Source organism: Hemitrygon akajei, chromosome 10, assembly GCF_048418815.1.
Source record: "Hemitrygon akajei chromosome 10, sHemAka1.3, whole genome shotgun sequence".
NCBI lineage: Eukaryota > Metazoa > Chordata > Chondrichthyes > Myliobatiformes > Dasyatidae > Hemitrygon > Hemitrygon akajei.
Genome location: NC_133133.1, coordinates 37,588,903 through 37,612,769, shown reverse-complemented (window position 1 = coordinate 37,612,769; position 23,867 = coordinate 37,588,903). Strand labels below are relative to the sequence as shown.

Genomic DNA, 23,867 nt, shown 5'->3' with positions numbered 1-23,867 from the left:
GAGGCATTTAACTGCTTTGAAATGCAGTACTTGAGTCCTTTATAAGTGTAAAGTGGAAATTTTCCAAGTCTGTGGGACAAAGCCTTCTCCAACACATTATCTCACTAGACAACATGCTAAGAGCAACCTCTTCATATCCAGGGTAGATCAAATCCACTGCTCAAAAAGGATAATTTTAGTTTTATACTCTGGTATATTCTGTGTTTAAGACTTGTCTGTCATTTATATGTCTGCCAGGTCTTAAGATGCTTAAGAAGTGCTCTTTCTTGAGTAGTTATTTTCTTTCTTTCTATCTATCTATTTTGAGATACAGCACGGTCACAGGCCCTTCCGGCCCAATGAGCCCATGCCACCCAATCAACCTACTAACCAATATACCTTTGGAAACCAGAACACTCAAAAGAAATCCGTATGGTCACGGTAAGAATGATGGGAATTGAACCCAGGTCACTGGCATTGATCACTAAGCTGCTGTGCCACTCCAGAAAGAGGGAATACCTGGATCAAATTAGTTCAGTTCCTGCATCAGTGGAGATGAGACTGCAAATGACCACAGAAAATAAAGGTATAAATGTATTTCACTGTTTATTGATTGCAAGTGCATTTCAAATAGTATTGATGTTGTCCCATGTGACTCACACTATTTTACTAATTAATCACAAGGTTTATATTTAAGTTATATTACTCTAAAATATTCCGTAGCATACAGTATTTATTGCACACTTCAGAAGATACCCTTTAGTGCCTAAAGTTGATTGTTAAAGCCCTGCAATTCACAAGCATAATTTTTTCATAAAATTGAACTGGAAAATGCAGTTCAATATTGAGGGATATTAGCCCCTGGTTGAATTATTTGGAGGTCTACATGGTGCCAAGATCTAACCTAATAATTCTTCCATACAACAAAGATTATTCTGCACAACAAAAAAGCAGAAATGCAAATAAATAAAAACAAAGAATATAAATTTTGTAAAAACAAGAATATAACCAAAGAATGAGTAGAGACAATCAGGGAACAAGGTAAGTTATATGTGTGGGTGCAAGATGAAGATCAGGTTCTTAATGAATATATATGGTTACCTTTGCAAAAAATGGCTACTGAAGCGGTGGTGGAGAATCAGAGAACTCCAATGCTATGGCATTATTTAGAACCATGGAATCCTTGGGTAATACAACACAGAAATAGAAATGTCACTTGTCTGTTTCCCTCCATAGGTGCTGCTTGACCTGCTGAGTTGCCCCAAATGTTTGTGTTTTGTTCCAGTAGATTTTTGTCACATATCTACTGTAAAGATGTTTATTGAGGGTTATTACCAGATTTTTTTCATAGTGAGTTCCAGACCATCCACCAGGTAGCATTTTATTTCTTATCTCCCTTCTAAACCGTCTGCCAACAAATTTAAATTTAGACCCTTCATTTTGAATGCTTCTGCTAAGAAAAGAAGGTCCTTCCCATTTATTCAATTTATGGTCTTCATAATTTAATGAACTCGAGTATATCATGTACTTCTTTCTTCCCTCTCCCCATGTTCTAACTCTGACATCTCATCTCTTTTTTCCAGTCCTGATGAAGGGTTTCGACCCAAAATGTCGACTGTTTACACTTTTCCATAGATGTTGCCTGGCCTGCTGAGATCATCCAGCATTTTGTGTGTATTGCTTAGGCTGAATAGCTCTTTTTCAGGCGTAATGGGCCAAATGCGCAACTCTGCACTATAAAGTTTACATGATTCCTTGATTTGCATTAGAAGGGAACAAATGTCATCCTATCAGTCAGGAGAAGAGGAAGAAGGGAAAGTAGGATTATAAACCAGTAAGCCTGATATATGTTATCAGGAATTTATTATTAAGGACATAATAAGTGGGCACAAGGGAAGATATTATGATGAAGTACAATGAGAGCTGTTTATTAAATGAAAAAATGTTTACAAACTTAACACAGATCATTAAGCTGTATCTTGTAGGCAGGTAAGCAAGAACCAATGGATGTCATACACTTGAAGTTTCAAAAAGCAATCGAAAACAACACAAGGGGTTTTACATGAAATAGGGCTCATCGAGTTGTTGACCATATGTTGGGATGCAAAGCAAACTGGTTATAGAAGAGAAATAGGAACGTATAAATAAATAATTATTTTCCAGTTTGGCAAGTTGTTACCACTAGAATGCCGAAAGAAATATTAGAGGGCCTTCAACTATTAGATTAGAGTTGATTAGCTTTTATTTGGCACATATACATTGAAACATCAAAATGTGTCACTTGTGTCAGATTAAATCAGCAAGGGTTGTGCTGGGAAGCCCTTAAGTGCCGCCATCCTTCTGGCACCATAAAAAAAAACTGCAACTCAGTAACCCTAATTTGAATGTCTTTGGAATGTAGGACAAAACCAGAGCACCTGGAAGGAAGTCACACAGTCATGGAGAGAATGCACAAACTCCTCACAGGCTGCAGCGGGAGCTGAACTCTAATCGATGATCACTAACACTGTAAATCGACTGTGCCAACTGCTACTCTAATTACTTTGTGGAAGTGATAGATGAAAGGTATTTGGGAAGGTCAGTCATGAAGGTGCAAAGAGCCTGCAAATGGATATAGCAGGTGATGAGTGACAAAGAAGGTGACAGATGTATAATGATAAAAAATGTGATATTATTCACTTTTCAAATGCAGATCAATATATTTTTAACATTTTTTTGAATGAAGAGGATCCAACAAGTATTGATGTACAAGGAGGCTGTCCAAGAAGCACAAGCACAAGGAAAGTATACAGATATCGCAAGCAAATAGCACATTGACCTTTAAAGCAATGGTGTTGTTCAAAGCTCAAAGTAAATTTATTATCAAAGTACATACATATCACCATATACAACCCTGAGATTAATTTTCTTGCGAGCATACTCAATAAATGTATAGAATAATAACCATAACAGAATCAATGAAAGATCACATCAACTTGAGCATTCAACCAATGTGCAAAAGACAACTGTGCAAATACAAAAGGAAACTAATAATAACAAATCAATAAACAATAAATATCAAGAACATCAGATGACAAGTCCTTGAAAGAGAGTCCATGGGTTGTGAGAATATTTCAGTGATGGGGAAAGTGAATTTGAGTGAAGTTAACCCCTTTGGTTCAAGTGACAGATGCTTCAGGGGTAGCGACTCTTCTTGAACCTGGTGGTGTGAGTCCTATAGCTCCTGTGCCCTTTTTCCTGTTGCCAGCAGGGAGAAGAGAGCATGCCCTGGGTAGTGGGGTCGCAAATGATGGGTGCTGCTTTCCTGCGACGGTGTGTCATGTAGATGTGCTCAGTCAAGAGAAGAGCTTCATCTGTGATGGACTGGTTCGTATATAATACATTTAGTTTAGGATTCACCAGATTGATATCTAGGATGAAGGGTAGACATTTGAAAGATGCTTCCTTTAGCTGGTCAGTCTAGTTGTGAAATGTATTTTTTCAGGATAATTGTATCCTGAACAAATGAAAATAAATTTCTTTACTCTGAGGAAATCTCTGACACCAAGTTGGATAAGTCACCGGGACCGGATGAGATGTACCCCAGGCTACTGTGGGAGGCGAGGGAGGAGATTGCTGAGCCTCTGACAATGACCTTTGCATCATCAATGGGGATGGGAGAGGTTCTGTAGGATTGGAGGGTTGGAGATGATGTTCCCTTATTTAAGAAAAGGAGTAGAGATAGCCCAGGAAATTATAGACCAGAGTCTTACCTCAGTGGTTGGTAAGTTGATGAAGAAGATTTTGAGAGGCAGGATTTATGAACACTTGTAAAGGCATAATCTGATTAGGAATAGTCAGCATAGCTTTGTCAAAGGCAGGTCGTGCCTTACAAACCTGACTGAAAATATTTTTTTGAGGATGTGACTAAACACATTGATGAAGGTAGAGCAGTAGATGTAGTGTATATGGATTTCAGCAAGGCATTTGATAAGGTATCCTATGCAAGGCTTATTGAGAAAGTAAGGAGGCATGGGATCTAAGGGGACCTTGCTTTGTGGATCAAGAACTGGCTTGCCCACAGAAGGCAAAGTTTGATGGTAGATGGGTCATATTCTGCATGGAGGTTGGTGACCAGTGGAGTACCTCAGGGATCTGTTCTGGGACACCTGTTCGTAATTTTTATAAATTACGATGATGAGGAAGTGGAGGGATGGCTTAGTAAATTTGCTGATGACACAAAGGTTGGGGGTGTTGTGGATAGTGTGGAGGGCTGTCAGAGGTTCTTGCAAGACATCGATAGGATGCAAAACTGGGCTGAGAAGTGGCAGATGGAGTTCAACCCAGCTAAGTGTGAGGTCGTTCATTTTGGTCGGTCAAATATGATTGCAGAATATAGTATTAATGGTAAGACTCTTGGCAGTATGGAAGATCAGAGGAATCTTGGGGTTCATGTCCATAGGACATTCAAAGCTACTGCGCAGGTTGACTCTGTGGTTAAGAAGGCATAAGGTGCATTGGCCTTCATCAGCCATGGGATTGAGCTTAAGAGCTGAGAGGTAATGTTACAGCTATATAGGACCCTGGTCAGACCCCATGTGGAGTACTGTGCCCAGTTCTGGTCACCTCACTACAGAAGGAATGTGGAAGCGATAGAAAGGGTACAGAGGAGATTTACAAGGATGTTGCCTGGATTTGGGAGCATGTCTTATGAGAATTGGTTGAATGAACTTGGCCTTTTCTTCTTAGAGTGACAGAGGATGAGAGCTAAACCGACAGAGGTATATAAGATGATGAGAGGCTTTGATCGTGTGGATAGGCAGAGGCTTTTTCCCAGGGCTGAAAAGGTTAACATAAGAGGACATAGTTTTTAAGGTGCTTGGAAGTAGGTACAGAGGGGATGCCAGGGATAAGTTCTTTATGCAGAGAGTGGTGAGTGCGTGGAATGGGCTGCCGGCGACAATGGTGGAGGTGGATACAATAGGGTCTTTTAAGAGGCTCCTGGATAGGTACATGGAGCTTAGGAAAATAGTGGGCTATGGGTAATCCTAGGTAATTTCTAAAGTAAGCACATGTTTGGCACAGGATTATGGGCTGAAGGGCCTGTACTGTGCTGTAGGTTTTCTACATTTCTATAATACACACTATTCCAGAGGGCTACTGATGCCATTCACTATATCCGAGTCTGAGATCAATGGGTTTTTAAATACTTTGCAAATCAAAGGGCAATGGCAATAAGGCAGAAAGTAGATGTGATAAAGCAATGGGCTACACAACAAATGGCCAATGGACCACTTCTGGCTTCTGAGATATTTCTGTTCAATTTTCATCAGGAGCCATAAGCCACCTGCACACTGTATTTTCCCATCTGTTGCATCTGCATCTCCCTGGTCAGAATTTACCTGCAGCAAATCTTGTGTAAACTTAGTCTCCACAACCAGCCTCTAACTGCAAGGCCCAGAACAGTGCAAGGACTCCTGCCATAAGTAACAAGCATTCCCTTAGCAATGGCTTACAATCAAATTTATTGCTATCAAAGAACTTGGAATGTTGATATTTACAAGTATTAAAAGATATTCAAGACCTATTAAAAATTGATGTATTAATTTGTTTTAAACTAACCTTCTAATTAAACATGAAAAATTGGTAAATATGTTAGTGTATTTTAATATGGTGCAGATAGAATTCAGCACCTCATATTCCATCTAGGTAACTTCCAACCTGCATGAACACAAATTTCATCCTCCGGTAGAAGAAATTCCTCCCCCCCCCCCCACCCTTCCCTATTATTCTTTTCCCACTCTAGCCTCTTATCTCTTCTCACCTGCCTATCACCTCCCCAGGTACCCCTCCTTCTTCCCATTCTCCCATGGTCCACTCTCCTCTCCTATCAGATCCCTTCCTCTCCAGTTCTTTACCTTTCCCACTCACCTGGGTCACCTATCACCTTCTAGCTATTCTTGTTCTCCTCCCCCACTTATTATTATGACATCTTCCCCCTTCATTTCCAGTCCTGAAGAAGGGTCTCAGCCCGAGATGTCAAATGTTTATCCATTTCCACAGAAGCTTCCTGGACTGTTGAGTTCCTCTAGCATTTTGTGTGTGTTGCTTTTGATATAGTTTGCTGTTTTTAAGTTAATATTTAAACACGTGTAGGTTTCAAAAAATGCAAATTACCTGAACTTTATATCCCTCACTTAGCAGTTGTTCCACTCCACTGAAATTATCACTTGCTAACTTGGGTCAGGTCAAGCCGAGTGCAGCTTCAGCAAGATTCTCCAGTGTAAATACTGAGAAACTGCAAGAAACTGGAGCTCAGCAACTGGATTGAAGTAGGAGTCTAATCTCAACACTGTCCAAATGACCCCAGCAAGAACTTCTGAGGAAGTTTAGAACATCCATGCTCATATTTAAGGAAATCAATCTGGCCTTTCCTGGGAAAGAATTGGTATATTTAATTAACTTTGTTCTTGATGAATGTCGGAACAGATTTGAAGGATGGCACAATGGCATGGTGGGAACACTGGCACAAGTAGTAGAGATGCAGCCTTAGAGATCCAGTGACGGGCCTCAATTATGAACTCCAGTACTATGTATTTGTATGCAGTCTACATGTCCTCCTTCTGACCATATGTGTCTCCTCTGGGTGCTCCAGGTTCTTCTCATATCCAAAGACATGCAAATTAGTTAGCCAATTGACCACTGTAGATGACCCTTTGCGTGTAGATATGTGCTAGAATCCAGGAGGAGCTGGCAACAACGTGAGGACAATTAAATGGAAACAATCTAAATGGGTAAACATGAGGAAATCTGCAGATGCTGGAAATTCAAACAACACACACAAAATGCTGGTGGAACACAGCAGGCCAAGCAGCATCTATAAGGAGAAGCACTGTCGACGTTTCGGGCCAAGACCGTTAGCTAGGACTTGGTGAAGCATCGTTTTCCCTTCTTCATGACTTCATGATCACATGGCTTCTATCAACTTCCATTCCTCATGTTTTTTTTATATATTCTTATATTCTCAGTTATAAATACAGGATGCTTGGCTAATTATTTCCCTCTGTGGCTCTGTGGCAATGTCACACCTGAAATCCTGTCTTCAGTAATAATTGAAAGCTCATTTAAATCTGAATAGCTTAAGTGAAAGTTTTACTTCAAACTTATAATATCACATCTGTGAAAATTCATATACTACAACTTCCATGACCGTATTTCATAGCTTCCATGAGTACTCTAATAGCTCATATGTATTAAGTATATAGCTCAAACAGAATCAAAGTGCTTGACCTGAAAGGAGTCTTATACACCTTCTGACAATGTGAATAATTTCTCATGTTATATATTGTTGACCTTCACCTAATGGCTCCTGCTGAAATGTAGGGAACTTGCACTGCTGGTTGAAGACGGAATCAGGATTGATCATGGTGTCTGCAAAAGCTGAAAAGCCAGCCAGTGTACAGCTTTGTTCACGTGGAATATCAATTTGAGGGTGATATTTTGGGGAGAGGGAGGAGCAGCGTTCTTATCCTTAACGCTTTTGTTGGTTTAAATAATAATAATAATAATAATAATAATAAGTACTTCATTGATCCTAAGAAGGAAATTATTTCATTAGAGCAGCAACATTTGTAAACACACTTAGCAATAATAAGTATTAATAATAAATAAAATAATACCAACTAGTAATAAATACAGAAAAATAATATACACAATAATAATTTATTGTGCAGTACTGTGCAGTACTGTGCAATACTGTGCAATAATAATGTATGAAATAATAAAACAGAGACTATTGTACAACGATGTGTGTTCTCTTGTTGCACAGAGATGAACTGTTTTATATGCCTGTTTCATTTGGTAGATCTCATGGTCCGGTTCGTTAACTACTCATTTCAGTTAACTTCCTTTTCCCCGTGTTCCACTGGGCTCCTTGATTAGGGCACCTGATCCTCATTCGAACTAGCAGCATAAAAACTCCGGCTTACATCTACTCACTGCTGGTTCGTCACCTCAGCAGTGTGGCTATGCTCCTTCTGGGCCGCCAAGAATAAGGGACTGTCTTCCAAGCTGCCAGGAATAAGGGACCACCTTCATGAGCTTCTCCATGACAAGATCCCTCCTGTTTGTTTTTGTCGTCTTGTGTCCGGCTGAGTATTGCTGGCCGTTTTGCCGCCCATCCGAGCCGCAATACAAATTGTCTGTTGTTGTTCGTTTTTGTCATCTCATGTCCAGCTGAGTGTTGCTGGCTGTCTTGCCGCCGCTACAAGCCGGGATGCGAGTGGTCTGTCATTGTTTTATTTTGTCACATCCGAGTCCCAGTTCAAGTCAAGGCTCCGAGTCCCAGTCCCAGTCCAAGTCTGGGCTTCAAGTCCAAGTCGTCCAAATCTGGGTTCCGAGTCCAAGTTAAGTCCAAATCTGGGTTCCGCGTCCAAGTCAAGTCCAAGTCTAAGTCAAGTCCAAGCTGTATCGAGTCTCCGAGCCTATGTCCTGCACTTAGGTCCGCTCCTGTCGCCCATTGCAACAGTAGGGTTAGAGTTACATAATTACTAAATAAGACCATATTTTGATGCAAACTTTCTTTATTCAGAATAAGTAAGAGATTAGCAACAATGGAAGTCATTGGAAAAGTCTCGAGATCACACATAACTTAATACAAATACTTATAATAGGAATATGCCACTCTAACAGCCTATCCTTGTCATTCACTGGCAGTGCTATCATTGAATTACTCCTTAATTTCCCCTTGGGGTGTACCACTGATCAGAAGCATGGCCCGATCATCAAATTACACTGAGATATCAAGAGCACATCAAAAGATAGGAATGCTACGGCAAATGACTAATCTCATAATACCCCAAAGCCTCTTTCTGATCTACAATACACATATCAGTAATGTTAAGCAGGCTCTGCAGTGCTATTAACACGTAGGACGTTGGACACCTTTTACGACAGAGCAAACCTCTTTACCTGCACCACTTCCATCATCCTAAACAATCACCATCACTACCACTAATGCAACGTCACAATGTGTACCATCTGCAAAGTGTACTGTACTTACCTGACTGGGCTACTCTGGCAGCTCCTCCCAAGCCAGTAAGGTCTTCCATCATGAAATTCAATTGGAAACACCACTGCTGGCTTGTTCTCTTCAAAGTCACTCATTATTCCAAGTTAATGTCTCATCATTTCTACATCAGTCTTCTGAAACACCCTCCCAACATCACAATGGGAGAACGTTCTGCAAAAGGGCTGCAGTGTGCGATAGGCAAGTCTCCTATTACTCTTCCAAATTGTTTTGAATAGACCAGGAAGAGTAAGGAAGTTTGGCTAAGCCAAGAGCAGGACATAAATCAAATGGAAAATTGAGTGGACCATTAGCAGATGAGATTCAATCCCAATAAGTTCAGCTGATGCATTTTAAGAAATCAAATAGGAGTATGGCATACAGTATACAGTAAAAATTATTAGGGAATACAGTAGAAGGGTCCAAGGTCATAGTTCCCTCAAAATGGCAACACGGATGGATGGAATTGTGGAGAAAGTATATCACACACTTGTCTTTATAGGACAGAACACAGAATACAAAAGTTGAAAGGTTATGTTGTAACTTTAAGAAAAATTGTACTTTTAGGCTGCACTTGGATTGTTGTGTACCGCTCTGGTCTCAACACAATAGGAAGGTTGTGATTTCTGTGGAATGACTGTAGAGCAGATTCACAAAGATGGGATCACAGCACTTCCGTTATGGGAAAAGATTGGACATGCTGAGCTTGTTTTCCTTGGAATGAAGGAGACTGGTTAGAATCAGATACAATCACAAAGTTTGGGAGATATTTAGACACGCACCCAAATAGGCAAGGCATACGAGTCCCAATGCAGCAAATGGGATTCGTGTCGATGGAGAAAGAAAGGTCACCGTGGACGTGGTGGGCCGAGGGAATCCTTTCTATGCTTTTCGACAATGGATATCCTGGCATGTATTACCAGGCATAATGACTGCACGTTGAAAACGGCTGCTTGCGGGAAGAACCCAGAGCTCACATGCAAATCCACTATTTTGTGTAACAAATGTTGGAGGAAGCTTGGTAAACAAGTTCAACTTAACCACTGAAGTGAGGTTGTTTTGATTTGCAAATACGTTTCTTGCCTCCTCCCCCCCCCCCCCCCACACACACACACACAACTGTGGCTAAACTGGGATTTCGGAGCACTGAACCTTATTTATGAGTATCTTGCAAAACATATTTCTGACGGAGCTTGATAGCCTTCCAAGGACGGCGGAGGCTCCCAAGTCACCCAGGATGGTTTGCATAACTCAGCCGTTTGCTAGTAATTTATCACATACCCAAATGATAAATTCTGTCACCTGTGCAAAATCACCACAAGGCATCGACTGACTTAATTGATGCCCGGTTACAAAAACAAACTTGTTCCAAATCTTTCCAAACATGACTTTCTCTTGCGACAGTTCAGCCCCGCCATAGAACATTAACTTACGTAATGATAATAATAGAATAGTTAGATTACTTAAATATTTTAATCCATTCTGCATATGTCCGTTAGCAGAACTAGCTCTTCGGTTTATGGGATAACACCACATGAAGTTATAAGTACATGTCACTGTTCTGCAAGACAACTTCCCACGGCAGCGCTGATCCAGGGTGCAATTGTGAGTCATGTTCGTAAAAGATTAGCAAACTGGAGCATATGGCTAGGATCACAAATGAAGAAGTGCCAAATTAATCATGTTTATAAAATCATAGCTTTAAGTTACCAAGCACAACAACCCCTCCCCCAGACATCTCTGTTAAGTACAGATCATTTACATGCGCTATTCCTGAAGTGTCTGCCATAGGTCATCTACAATGTCGATTGCATGTGACCCCAGTATTGTTTTCAAATTATTGACGCGTCTTCTCTGAAGAGACTTTGAGAACACTGCGAGGTCCGCGACACCATTTATAGCCGTTTGTGTCCACGCTCAGCTAATAGCAGTTGCACGCTGTGAACTACGTTAAATAACGATTCTCCCTTTTGTGTGCAAGTTCCAGCTGAATCGCAGCTTGGAGTGCGTTAGCAACCTTATGGCACAGCTTCCGATTTGGTGATGTTTTGAAAACACGCCCAAGTTTCTCAGAAAAACAGGCGAACAGTTTAGCTATACAGTGAGGGCAGCGAATCCCCAACCCCCAACCAAATCCATGTGAAAAACACAGTAGCCGAAAAAACTTTTACAACACAATCAATAAAACTAACGAAGCTAGTTGAAATGATTTTTTATGTTGCGAAGCAGCACGTACATCCCGAAGCAGCTTGTGTCCATAGGTTAATACATTATTTATTTCGGCCAGAATTATATAGTGAAATATTACCACGATCAGAGCAATACGTGATTAAGGTACCCTCTTGCACAAGGCTGTTGGTGATTTCTCCTACTGTTCTGTAGCAGATCTGAACTGAGTCAGTATCAATAATCAATTGAAAGCAGTTCTTTACTTACATAGCGCTTTAATTTCTTCTCTGGAGGCGATTTGATGAGCCAGCCAGTGTATACGATGTCTTCTACACTCATGACTGCAAGTGGATGGGAGACACTTGCGTTCTGCGGTATAATGTTTTGGGTTGATTTTGCTGTCACTCAGCTTCTCCATACACAATGCAATGTAAAATCCATCACAGTATCTCTCATCTGCACAAGTTCCTTATGTTGGAGGCGGAAGCAGCGCGAGGAACCGCATACACCAGTTCTCCCACCCATTATACAAAGCTATCCAATAATAGTCACATCATGGCTTGACGTTGGGTCAACAACAAATACTCATCATACCCTCCCCTTTCAAAATGCTGAAAGAAAAACTGAAAGCGTTTGTTGGAATGTTAGAATTACGGGAGATAAAAGTCTAATCGTTGTGTTATTCCAGTATTTTGAATGGCGACACGTCAGTTATTTACACAAGAGTCCAATCACTAATGAAATGATCTTGGGCTTAAAAATAGAATTGAAATTTACATAATATACAATTTCGCAATGTAAGTCTAGTGCAGGTCATGGTAAGCAGTAAAAATCCGGAGTTGTTTTTTGTCCTACGCTGATGACAATATATATTAAAACCGACACTGCCGTTATACAACAAACATTTCTGCTCGGTACGACTTCTTATTTCTACTTTCGAACTTGCTTCCCCTGGCGCTCTGATCGCACCTGCTGGTCTTCTGTATTAATATATCTGAGGCGTTAAAAAAAACTTAGGGTCATAGAAAAGTACAGCTCAGAAACAGTCCCTTCGGCCCATCTGGTTCGTGCCAGCCCATTTAAACTGCCTACTCCCATCGTCCTGCACCATCACTTCTATAAGATCCTTACGGAAGGATTACAGCATGACCAAAATTAACGTTAAAGGGCTTATGTCAATGTTACCAACACTGCTTTTTGCCCCCGAGCAATATATGTACTTTAATGTAAGCACAATAACTAATAGCTTCAATATCCAAATTACAAGTAGGAGCCTCAATATTATATATCAGTATTCTTCTTCAAACTAAGTTATAGCATATTTCATTTTTCACACATTTGAAGTACCTGGCAGAGACCTGATGTAAATACCAATGGATGATAATTTGGTAAACAGGATCAGCAAATTTTCAGATGACACCAAGATGTTGTTAGGAAGGCTTCAAAGCTTGCAGCAGAATCTAGACCTGCTGAAAAAAAAAATGGGCTGAAAAGTGGTAGATGGAATTTAATGCAGACAAGTATGAAGTGTTGCACTTTGGGAAGCCAAACCAGGGTAAGACCTACATGATAAGTGGTAGGGCACTGAGAAGTCTGATAGAACAACGGGATATGGGATTAGAGAACCAAAATCCCTTGAAAGTGGTGTCACAGGTAGATACGGTCACAAAGGGAGCTTTTGGCAATGGGCCTTCATAAATCAAGTACTGAGTACAGGAATTGTGTTGTTATGTTGAGTTGTATCAGGTGCTGATGAGGCCCTAATTTGGTGTATGTGTGCAGTTCTGGTCACCTACCTACAGGAAAGATATCAATAAGATTGAAAAAGTGCTGACAAGATTTACAAGGATGTAACCAGGACTTGAGGATCTGACTTATAGGGAAAGGTTGAATAGGCTAGGACTTTATTCTCTAAAGTGTAGGAGAATGAGGGGAGAGGTATACAAAATTATGAGGGGTATAGATAGGGCAAATGCAACCAGGCTTTATTCATTGAGGTTGGGTAAGACTAAAACCAGAGGTCATGGGTTATTGGTGTAAGGTGAAATGTTTAAGGGGAACATGAGTGGGAATTCAGAGAGTGGTAGGAGTGTGGAACTAGCTGTCAGTGGAAGTTGTGGATCCAAATTTCTTTTCAACATTTAAGAGAAATTTGGATATGTACATAGATAGGAGGAGTACAGGGTGCTATAGTCCAGGTTTAGGTTGATGGGACTAGGCCGAATAATAGCTGGGCATGGACAAGCTGGGTCAAAGGCCTGTTCCTGTGCTGTAGTGTTCTAGTGACTTTCTGTCTCATTGTCATCATTCATCTCAGTATTCTAATATCTCATATTTCAATCATTATTAATATGGTCCATTTCTTTCTGTTAGATTCTATTTAATATTACAATGACCATATGTAACACACTGCCCCTCTCACTCATTCTCACTGTGTTGCAGTCAGGTTTAACTGAAAATTCCAACTTTAACTCATTCCATTCCAGGTATATCATACCCAAATTATTCTTATAAATTTTAACCTCTTTTATAGAATTGGACTTTCAGTTATTTTACATCATTTCTTAGTTTCTACCTTTCTCTGTTTTCAAAGAATATTAAAAGTACTATGTCAGTGCTGTGTGGTATTTCATTCTACAAGAATTAGGCACTTGCATAGACGCTGAGGACATTTTCTAGTTCCCCCCCACCCCCAGCTGATAAACTTGGATGACTAATGCCCACTCTCAGAATCAAAGTGACCTTCTAAGACTCCAATGTAGCTGAAATAATGTGCCCAGACATTGTGAGTTGAGGTCCAATGGTCACCTTGTTTGTAAAGTTACGAGATATGGTATCAAAAAATGATTAAGGAAGTTGACTGGGTAGATGCAGAATTAACTGTAATCACAATCTCAGAGATAAGATGAAATTTGTTCACCCAGAATCTTTGGACTGTGAAGCCTCCATACTGACTATATCAAGAGAGATTAATAGATCTTTACATATTAATAGAATCAACGGATGTGAGATGTAGGAATGTCATACAAAAATAATTTTGAACTTACTGAATTCCATCCTAAATGGACTACTTTATTTATAAGAAACAGACCAAACTAAACCAACTCATAACCAAGCTGGTGGTACTCCTGGCATTCCAACAGTAATTTCAAAACAAAGAGCTTTTCAAAAATTTAACTGAAATGAGTCAGAAGGCCTAAGAGTAATTTTCAAAGAATCTATTCACTCACAAAGGTACAATGGGCCTAATTTTCAATGATGCTTCCATACAGGTCACTCTATATGTTCCATACAGGACTTAAGAACTTTTTAAAAGCTATTATTAATGCTGTTTGAGATAGTGATTTAGATGCATATCATATTTTTTTACTGAGTTAAGTATTGTATGTTATTAGTTTTGCTACAACAAGTGTATGGGACATTGGAAAAAAAGTTGAATTTCCCCATGGGGATGAATAAAGAATCTATCTATCTATCTATCTATCTCTCTATACAGGTCACTCAGTTAGGTAGAGTTGTTCTCCAACCTTGGCAATGCATTTGCAAACATTTCGTCACCATACAAAGAGTGCTGTTCAATTAGTCAGTTCATGGAATTGATGACAAAAGGACCAGAACTAGGATGTCTTTGGTCTCATCATTAAAGTTCAGGTTCATGATCTCTCCTGCATGGAAAAAAAAGAGCTGACCAAAACTTCACTTTGTGCTACTGACATCAAAAGTACACCAAGGCTTTTGATATTTGTAATCTCCATTAAAATTTAAGCATTTCATTTTAGATTATTTTTATGATTTTTTCCCAAAATAACAGACATAGGAAATATTACAAAATGTGACATGTCATCCAGTTTATAGTAACTAGTTGAAACCATGCCTTTGATGAGAGCAATATCTCACTTTACAAAGACTAGCTAATGTCTCCATTTAAGGACATAATCAATCTAAGAAAAAATTCTAACCATTGTTCATTGAATGCATGTAACAATTTTAGATATCTTGATATTTTTACAAATCCTGAAGATTATTTTAAAGCTTAACAAAAGAATACATGGGATAAAAATACTTGTGCATTTGACAGCCACACAGGTTCAACAAAAGCTATGAGAGTGTTGTGATTATTTAAAAAAAGAAGATAATTACTTTGATGGAACAAAAAAGGGCAATTCTTTCTGAAAGCCTTTCTGCTTTTGTCACGATATACAGTACTTCAGCTTTACTTTACTGTTCCCTGGCTATGGCTGGAAACTGCATTTTGCACATTGATCAGCAGCTCTACCCTGAAAATGACCATCCAATGCACCAGCTTGATAAAGATGGGAGCAAGCCAATTCTTTGTGGAAGACATAATGGTCCATGTTGATCCTCTGAATATTTACAGAAAACGCGCAAATAAATCATTGAGGATTATTGAGGGTATTTTTTTAATTAGTTGGCCAAATATATTGTCCTATCTTTTGCATAATTAGGTGATTGCACAAAATCTAAGGAATGAATTTGGAATCTACCTGATGGGTATGGTTCAGTATCATATAAAACAATACTCAAAAATTATACAAGGGACATGAGAACTTAAGAAATAAGAATAGGAATATATTTTCCCACCATTCAATAACAGCCGATCTTGGGCTGTTTATTTTTTCTGTCCATTCCTTCTGCCTTCAGTTCCTCAATGCGAAAGCCACCATGCTATGGGAATAGGTCGAAGATGTTCATCTTTTTGGAGTGGCATGCTTAACATTGTGCTACGTGATTATGTGGACGGGCATGACTCAGCTGACTGCCCTACACTTTGCATGAGCCTTGGTCCAGTTATCTAATTGAAAATACCATGGCTTGCAAACATTCAACACATGAGACAGTAACTGCCATGTTGTGATGAAGATACAGTATATATAATTTGGCAAGTAATAAGTCTAAAAGCCCAGAACACCGCTTGTATGATTTTCATTCATGTTGATTTAAATATTGCCAATCAGTTCAGAATGGTATTGTCATACTTAGTCACAACCTTACAAAATTAAGAAAGGGAAAATGCAACCATGCTTATGTATTCCAATTGGTTGCAATGTGTGGTATATGCTTACTGAGAGCTGATGTAGGGCAGATTCAGGATAGACACAAATAGTATGCTAAATCTCAGTTCTGAGTCACACACAAAGAATGATAACTTGGTCAAGCTAGAAAAGGTTGCGTGTTGGCACTGAATTTATATCATTGCTTAAAATGGTAGATTCAGAAGAGGAGGAAATAAATAAAGTCTGAAGTGGGTTTCAACAATGTAACATATGGTGTAATTTGTGATGCCATTTGAAATGCTTGGTGTATCATTGATTAGAGACGCATTCCAGTTCATACATTATGCAATATTTACATGTAAATACAGGCAAATACACACCCTTATACATTTCATGAATATAATTACATTGTAGTTACAATGAATAATTGACCTAGGATCCTCATAGCCTTGATGAGGGAAGAACTTGTTCATGATGCTAGGCACTGTAGATAGATCTGTATTAAATATTCAGTGTTTATTTTGCAGGACATCAATATATTTTATTACATAGAAGGGAGATAAAAAGTGTTTTTACTATTGAGAGAATTGTCTGTTTCTCAATTCTTGTGGACAAAAGTCAACTGTTTTACAATAAGCATTCCAGCCAACAATGCAATGAATTATTTCTAATCACAGAATCAAAAATATTACAAATCCTGCAACATTTGGATAAATTATTCATAGCCCACAAATTACATAATTTATGTTATGGTAATGAAATTTTGTATTAATTGTGAACAAAGGCTCTTCTACTGTTGCTTGGCATAGCCCCAATATACAATACAAATAATCAGCCACATCAGGATAAAGTCTTACTTCTTATTGTTTAATATATTTAGTAATAGATCCAGTGACACAGTCGATAAAAACTTGCACACAAGCTAAGCTGTGCCTCGCTGTAGATTTGCAGAGCCATATTTAATTCAATGGCAAAATAAAACACCTAACTGGTTTCCAAACTCCATGGATATACTCAGAGTTCAGGATGCATTTTCCAGGATGGTTTATTGATATGGCGAACCCAGCATAATTAAAAACTCCATTTACTGAGCATTCAGGGCAGGCTGATGTTATCAACTGTCATGTGCTTGAGGCTCTAGTGATCTGTGAAGTGATAGCTGCTTTTGCTATAATGCTGTCATTTTTATGGAAAGGATCTCTAGGGGCTGCATCACCGTTACCTCATGCCATCTCTGTTGCTCTGAGATATTTGACCCTAAGATATAGACTTCTTGTTTCTGTTGCTGCTGCACAATCTCCACTTCCACGCATTCACTTTCTGTTATTCATGGCTTGTCCCAATACTGCAGCAATCCCTGTAGGCAGTCAAGTATTTCAAACACAAATAACTTGCTCTACATAGAGCCTTGAATGGAGTTAATGTTTCATGACTTTTCATGGGAGTGTAATGAAGGAAGAACTGAAACTATGTCTGAAAGGAGATCAGGTCTCCTTTTATGGGCAGCGTAATAGCATAACAGTTAGTGCGATGCTTTACAGCACCTGTAGTCAGCAATTGGGATTCAATCCCACTGCTACCTGTGAGAAGATTGTAAGTTCTCCCCAAGACTGCATGGGTTTGCTCTGAGTGCTTCAGTTTCCTCCCATGGTCCAAAGACATGCTGATTAGTAGGTTAATTGTAAATTGTCCGCTGATTAGGTTAGAGTTGAATCAGGGGTGGTGTGGGCAGAAGAGTCGGAAGGGTCTACTCCACACTGGATCTCAATAAAATTATTATTTTTTTAAAATTCCCACCACTCTCTGGAAGGAGTTTGTGACCACATGGGTTTCCTCCAGATGCTCCGGTTCCTCCTGTTTTCCGAATACGGACAGGTTAAGGTTAGTAAATTGTGGGACTGCTCTGCTGGTGCCAGAAGCATGGTGACACTTGCAGGCTACCCACACCCTCATACTGACACAAACGAGCATTTCATTGCATGTTTTGATATTTCGATGTACCTGTGACAAAAAGAACTAATCTTAAGTCATTAAAAAAGAGGAGTGGCAAGTCTTCACAGCTATATGGCATAAAGAAACATTACCAGATGAAAGGACACATGAGTGAAGAGAAGTGAATTTTAAAATGCAGGATCTTCTCTTATTTCCTGAGAATCCCTGGGCTATAACTGCTCAGAAATTGTGAAGGAGCAGCCAGTAAGCACTGAGCATCTTGAGTCTCTATGATGAGAGCATGCACAAACCAATACAAATTAACACAATACGTCCTAAACCACCCAGCCATCGAGGAGAATTTTCTCCACCTGTGACAAAGTCTGGGATCCAACATAAAAATAGGGAGTGAAAGCAATTGTTTTCAAACCTGAGATTAGCCAAAATAAAGGAAAGTAGTCGTCTTGTAAGTCTTCCATATTTGAGTCTTGTGGTTCTATGAGTTGAAGATGACTATTTAAAAAATGTTAAATGCAAATTTAAAATATCAAGAAATACTTGAATCAAAAGATTAATCAATATAACAATTAATATAAGCATTGCTTTGTATGTTATCGGTGGCCTCTGCTTTCCTGTGGTATGCACTTGCAAGGCCCACAAAGGTTGAACTCAACTGATTTAATGGGAAAGCACATCAACTTCTCTGCTATAGAAATATATACAATTGTATAAGTAAAATATATACAGTGATATAATTGTCATGCAGGATTTCTATATGCAAACAGATTGGGAAATCAGGTTGGTACTGGATCCTATGAGAAGGGGTTTGTAAAGTCCCTATGAGTTGGCTTTTTAGATAGGTTTGTGATTGAGCCCACTGGAAAAAGGACAATTCTGGATTTGGTGTTGTGCAATCAACCAGATTTAGTTAGAGAGCGAAAAGTGAAGGAACACTTAGGAGACAGTGATCATTAAATGGTAAAATTAACCCGGCATTTTGAGAGGGAGAACCTAAAATCGAATGTATCAGTCGTACAGTTGAGTGAAGGCAACTATAGAGACATGGGAGAGGAGCTGGTCAAAGTTGATTGGCAGGGATTTCCACAGAGATGACGGTAGAACAGCAAAGGCTGGTGTTTCTGAGAGTATTTCGGAAGGCAGGATCAGTTCATCCCAAGGAAGAAAAAGTATTCTAAAGGTAGGATGAGGCAACTGTGGCTGACAAAGGAATTCAAAGACAGCATAAAAGCAAAAGAGACATTATAGAATATGGCAAAAATTAGTGGGAAGCTAGATGATTATGAAGCCTTTAAAAAGAGTAGACATCGATCCGCTGGAAAATGATGCTAGTAAGCAGTCGTCGATCCCAGAGGATCAAGGGGTTTTTGCCTCTGGTGGACTGTGTCCTCTCCAGGGTGCAAGCCTGGACAGGAATATTTGAATAATTGGCTGTTGCCCAGGCAGTGGGTTCCCCTCTCCATGTCACTGATTAGTCCAAGGAAAGGGCAAGCGCTGATACAGCTTGGCACCAGTGTCATCGCAGAGGTTGCCAGAGTGAAGTTGTAAGCAACATGACACTGCCTTAGCGACCCCAGCTCCAGATTTCTTCCTCAGGGTTTACTCCCGAAGCCTTTTCCATGGGTGGGTATGGCCACAAGGCAGTGGAGGTTTAAAATCAGAGTTTTCCTTCTCCTAGGTGGGCTGCTGTCCAGGGCTGACATGCCCCACCTGCCCAAAGCAGCTGGTTTTGAGGTGCCAGTGGTCTGTCTTTGCCCCTTCTCTTGTCAGTAGAAACAGTTCTGCTGGGTCTAGTAGCTGAACCACATGTGCAGGCCAAGAGTTGGACTTGATTGTCAGAGGCTGTTAGAGTTGCACACCATTTGGAGCACTTTATAGGTAGTGGGAGCTTAACCTCACTACCACCCCCAGCTATGACAACCTTAGGAACCAAAATTATGTTACTGAGGAAGTAATGGGGAAAGAAATAAAATGATGGATGAATTGAATAAGTATTTTGCATCAGTCCTTACAGTGGAAACACCAGCAAAATGCTAGAAATTCCAAAGAGTCAAGGGGCAGAAGCCAGTATAGTTGCTATTACTAAGGAGAAAGTGCTTATGAAGCTGAAAGGTCTGAAGGTAGATATGTTAACTGAACCACTTGGTCTACATGTCAGGGTTCTGAAAGAAACGTCATTGTTGTTCTGCCTTCATCCCCGCTAATGTCTCCTTCCAATCAACTTTGGCCCGCTCCTGTCTCATACCTCTATAATTCCCTTTACGCCACTGTAATAGAGATAATCTAACTTTATCTTCTCTCGCTGAAACCACAGGGAGAATTCTATCATATTACAACGATGGGATCATAAGGGTTCCTTTATCTTAAGCTCCATGATCAAATCTGGTTCATTACTCAACACCCAATCCAGAATTGCATTTTTTCTGGTGGGCTCAACAACAAGATGGCCACCATGTTAGGCATTCTACAAATTCCTCTTGCTTGATTTTCCAAGCCTACCTCTATATTGAAATCTCCCATGACTATCGTAACATTGCTCTTTTTACATGCATTTTCTATCTCCCATTGTAATATCTATGCCAATCCTAGCTACTGTTCTGAGACCCACATGTAACTCTCATGAGGTGTTTTTATCCTGATAGTTTCTATTATCTACTCACAAGGTTCTACATCTTCCGAACCTATGTCACCTCTTTCTAGGACTTGGTTTCATTTTTTACCAATGGAGTCTCTCCACCACCACTACCTACCTGGGTACAATGTGTGTCCTTTGATGTTAAGCTCCCAACTACGATCTTCTTTCAGCCATGACTCAGTGACGCCCACAGCATCATAACTGCCAACCTCTAACTGTGCTACAAGATGATCTACATCATCCTTTAGGAAGAAGCACTGTCGACGATTCAGGCCAAGACCCTTCGTTAGGACTAACCTCCTCCAAACCAAAGGTGTAGCCGTGGGTACCCGCATGTTGACTTTGTGGAACAGTCCATGTTCCAAGACTATACAGGTATCTGTCCCCCTCTTTTCCTTCGCTATATCGATGACTGCATTGGTGCTGCCTCCTGCACGTATGCTGAGCTCGTTGACTTCGTTAGCTTTGCCTCCAACTTTCACCCTGCCCTCAAATTTACCTGGTCCATTTCCGACACATCCCTCCCCTTTCTTGAACTTTCTGTTTCTATTTCTGGAGATGGCATCTCTACTGATATTTACTATAAGCCCACTGACTCTCACAGCTACCTGGACTATTCCTCTTCCCACCCTGTCTCTTGCAAAAATGCCATCCCCTTCTTGCAATTCCTCCGACTCCACCGCATCTGCTCCCAGGATGGGGCTTTTCATTCCAGGACAAAGAAGATGCCTTCCTTTTTTAAACAAAGGGGCTTCCCTTCTTTCACCATCGACTCTGCTCTCAAACGCATCTCTCCCATTTCCCGCACATCTGCCCTCACCCCATCCTCCCGCCACCCCACTCAGGATAGGGTTCCCCTTGTCCTCACCTACTACCCCATCAGCCTCTAGGTCCAACGTATAATTCTCTGTAACTTCCACCATTGCCAATGGGATCCCACTACCAAGCACATATTTCCCTCCCCCACTTCCTGCTTTCTGCGGGGATCGTTCCCTACGCAACTCCCTTGTCCATTGGTCCCTCCTATCCCTTCCCACCGATCTCCCTCCTGGCACATCCTTGTAAGCAGAACAAGTGCTACACCTGCCCTTCCACTTCCTTCCTCACCACCATTCAGGGCCCCTGACAGTCCTTCCAGGTGAGGCGACACTTCACCTGTGAGTCAGCTGGTGTGGTATACTGCGTCCGGCACTCCCGATGTGGCCTTTTATATATTGGTGAGACCTGACGCAGACTGGGAGACCGTTTCGCTGAACACCTACGCTCTGTCCACCAGAGAAAGCAGGACCTCCCAGTGGCCACACATTTTAATTCCACGTTCCATTCCCATTCTGATATGTCTATCCATGTCTATCTCTACTGTCAAGATGAAGCCACACTCAGGTTGGAGGAATAACACCTTATATACTGTCTGGGTAGCCTCCAACCTGATGGCATGAACATTGACTTCTCTACCTTCCGTTAATGCCCCTCTTCCCCTTCTTACCCCATCCCTGATTTATTTATTCCCCCCCCTTTTTGCTCTCTCTCTGCCCATCACTCTGCCTGTTCTCCATCTCCTTCTGGTGCTCTCCTCCCCCTTTCTTTCTCCCTAGGCCTCCCGTCCCATGATCCTTTCCCTTCTCCAGCTCTGTATCCCTTTTGCCAATCACCTTTCCAGCTCTTAGCTTCACCCCACCCACTCCGGTCTTCTCCTATCATTTTGCATTTCCCCCTCCCCCTCCTACTTTCAAATCTCTTACCATCTTTTCTTTCAGTTAGTCCTGACGAAGGGTCTCGGACCGAAATGTCGACAGTGCTTCTCCCTATAGATACTGCCTGGCCTGCTGAGTTCCACCAGCATTTTGTGTGTGTTGCTTGAATTTCCAGCTTCTGCAGATTTCCTCGTGTTTACCTAATTCTTTATACTGTGTGCATTCAAATATAACAATGGTACTGTATTCATCACCCTTTTCAGTTTTGCCCCCCATGTTACACTTCAGCTTATCACACGGAATGGAATTTTGCTCTATCATCTGCCCGTCCTTTCTTGCGGCCTCACTACACACTGCAGTTACTTGTATACCATTCTCAGCCCTACCACTCCAGTTCTCTCCTCCCTGCCAAATCAGTTTAAACCCTCCCAACGGCTCTAGCAAACCTGCCTGCAAGTATATTGCAAACACAAGGAAATCTGCAGATGCTGGAAATTCAAGCAACACACACAAAATGCTGGTGGAACGCAGCAGGCCGGGCAGCATCTATAGGAAGAAGCACAGTCGATGTTTCAGGCTGAGACCCTTCGTCAGGACTAACTGAAAGAAAAGATAGTAAGAGATTTGAAAGTAGGAGGGGGAGTGGGAAATGCGAAATGGTAGGAGAAGATCGGAGTGGGTGGGGTGAAGCTAAGAGCTGGAAAGGTGATGGAAAAAGGGATACAGAGTTGGAGAAGGGAAAGGATCATGGGACGGGAGCCCTAGGGAGAAAGAAAGGGGGAGGGGAGTACCAGAGGGAGATGGAGAGCAGGCAAAGAGTGATTGTGAGAGGGGCAGAAAGAGAAAAAAAAGGAGGGGAGATAAATAAATAAATAAGTGATGGGGTAAGAAAGGGAGGAGGGGCATTAACGGAAGTTAGAGAAATTAATGTTTATGCCATCAGGTTGGAGGCTACCCAGACGGAACATAAGGTGTTGTTTCTCCAACCTGAGTGTGGCTTCATCTTGACGCAGACTGGGAGACCGATTCGCTGAACACCTACACTATGTCGGCCAGAGAAAGCAGGATCTCCTAGTGGCCACACATTTTAATTACACGTCCCATTCCCATTCTGATATGTCTATCCATGGCCTCCTCTACTGTCAAGATGAAGCCACACTCAGGTTGGAGGAACAACACCTTATATACTGTCTGGGTAGCCTCCAACCTGATGGCATGAACATTGACTTCTCTAACTTCCGTTAATGCCCCTCCTCCGCTTCTTACCCCATCCCTTATTTATTTATTTATCTCCCCCTCCTTTTTTTTCTCTCTCTGCCCATCACCCTGCCTGTTCTCCATCTTCCTCTGGTGCTCTCCTCCCCCATTCTTTCTCCCTA

At 40.9% G+C, this 23,867-nt stretch overlaps 1 protein-coding gene across 1 annotated transcript in view; it reads right to left on the bottom strand.

Annotated features, from left to right (window-relative positions):
- gab3 (GRB2 associated binding protein 3) overlaps positions 1-11,761 on the bottom strand; it is a 134,259-nt gene extending 122,498 nt beyond the window's left edge. Inside the window, exon 1 of the mRNA XM_073058039.1 lies at positions 11,462-11,761. Coding sequence (XP_072914140.1) covers positions 11,462-11,533 — 72 coding nt within the window. The 5' untranslated portion in view covers positions 11,534-11,761. The remainder of the gene's footprint in view (positions 1-11,461) is intronic.
- Positions 11,762-23,867: the final 12,106 nt, after the last annotated feature.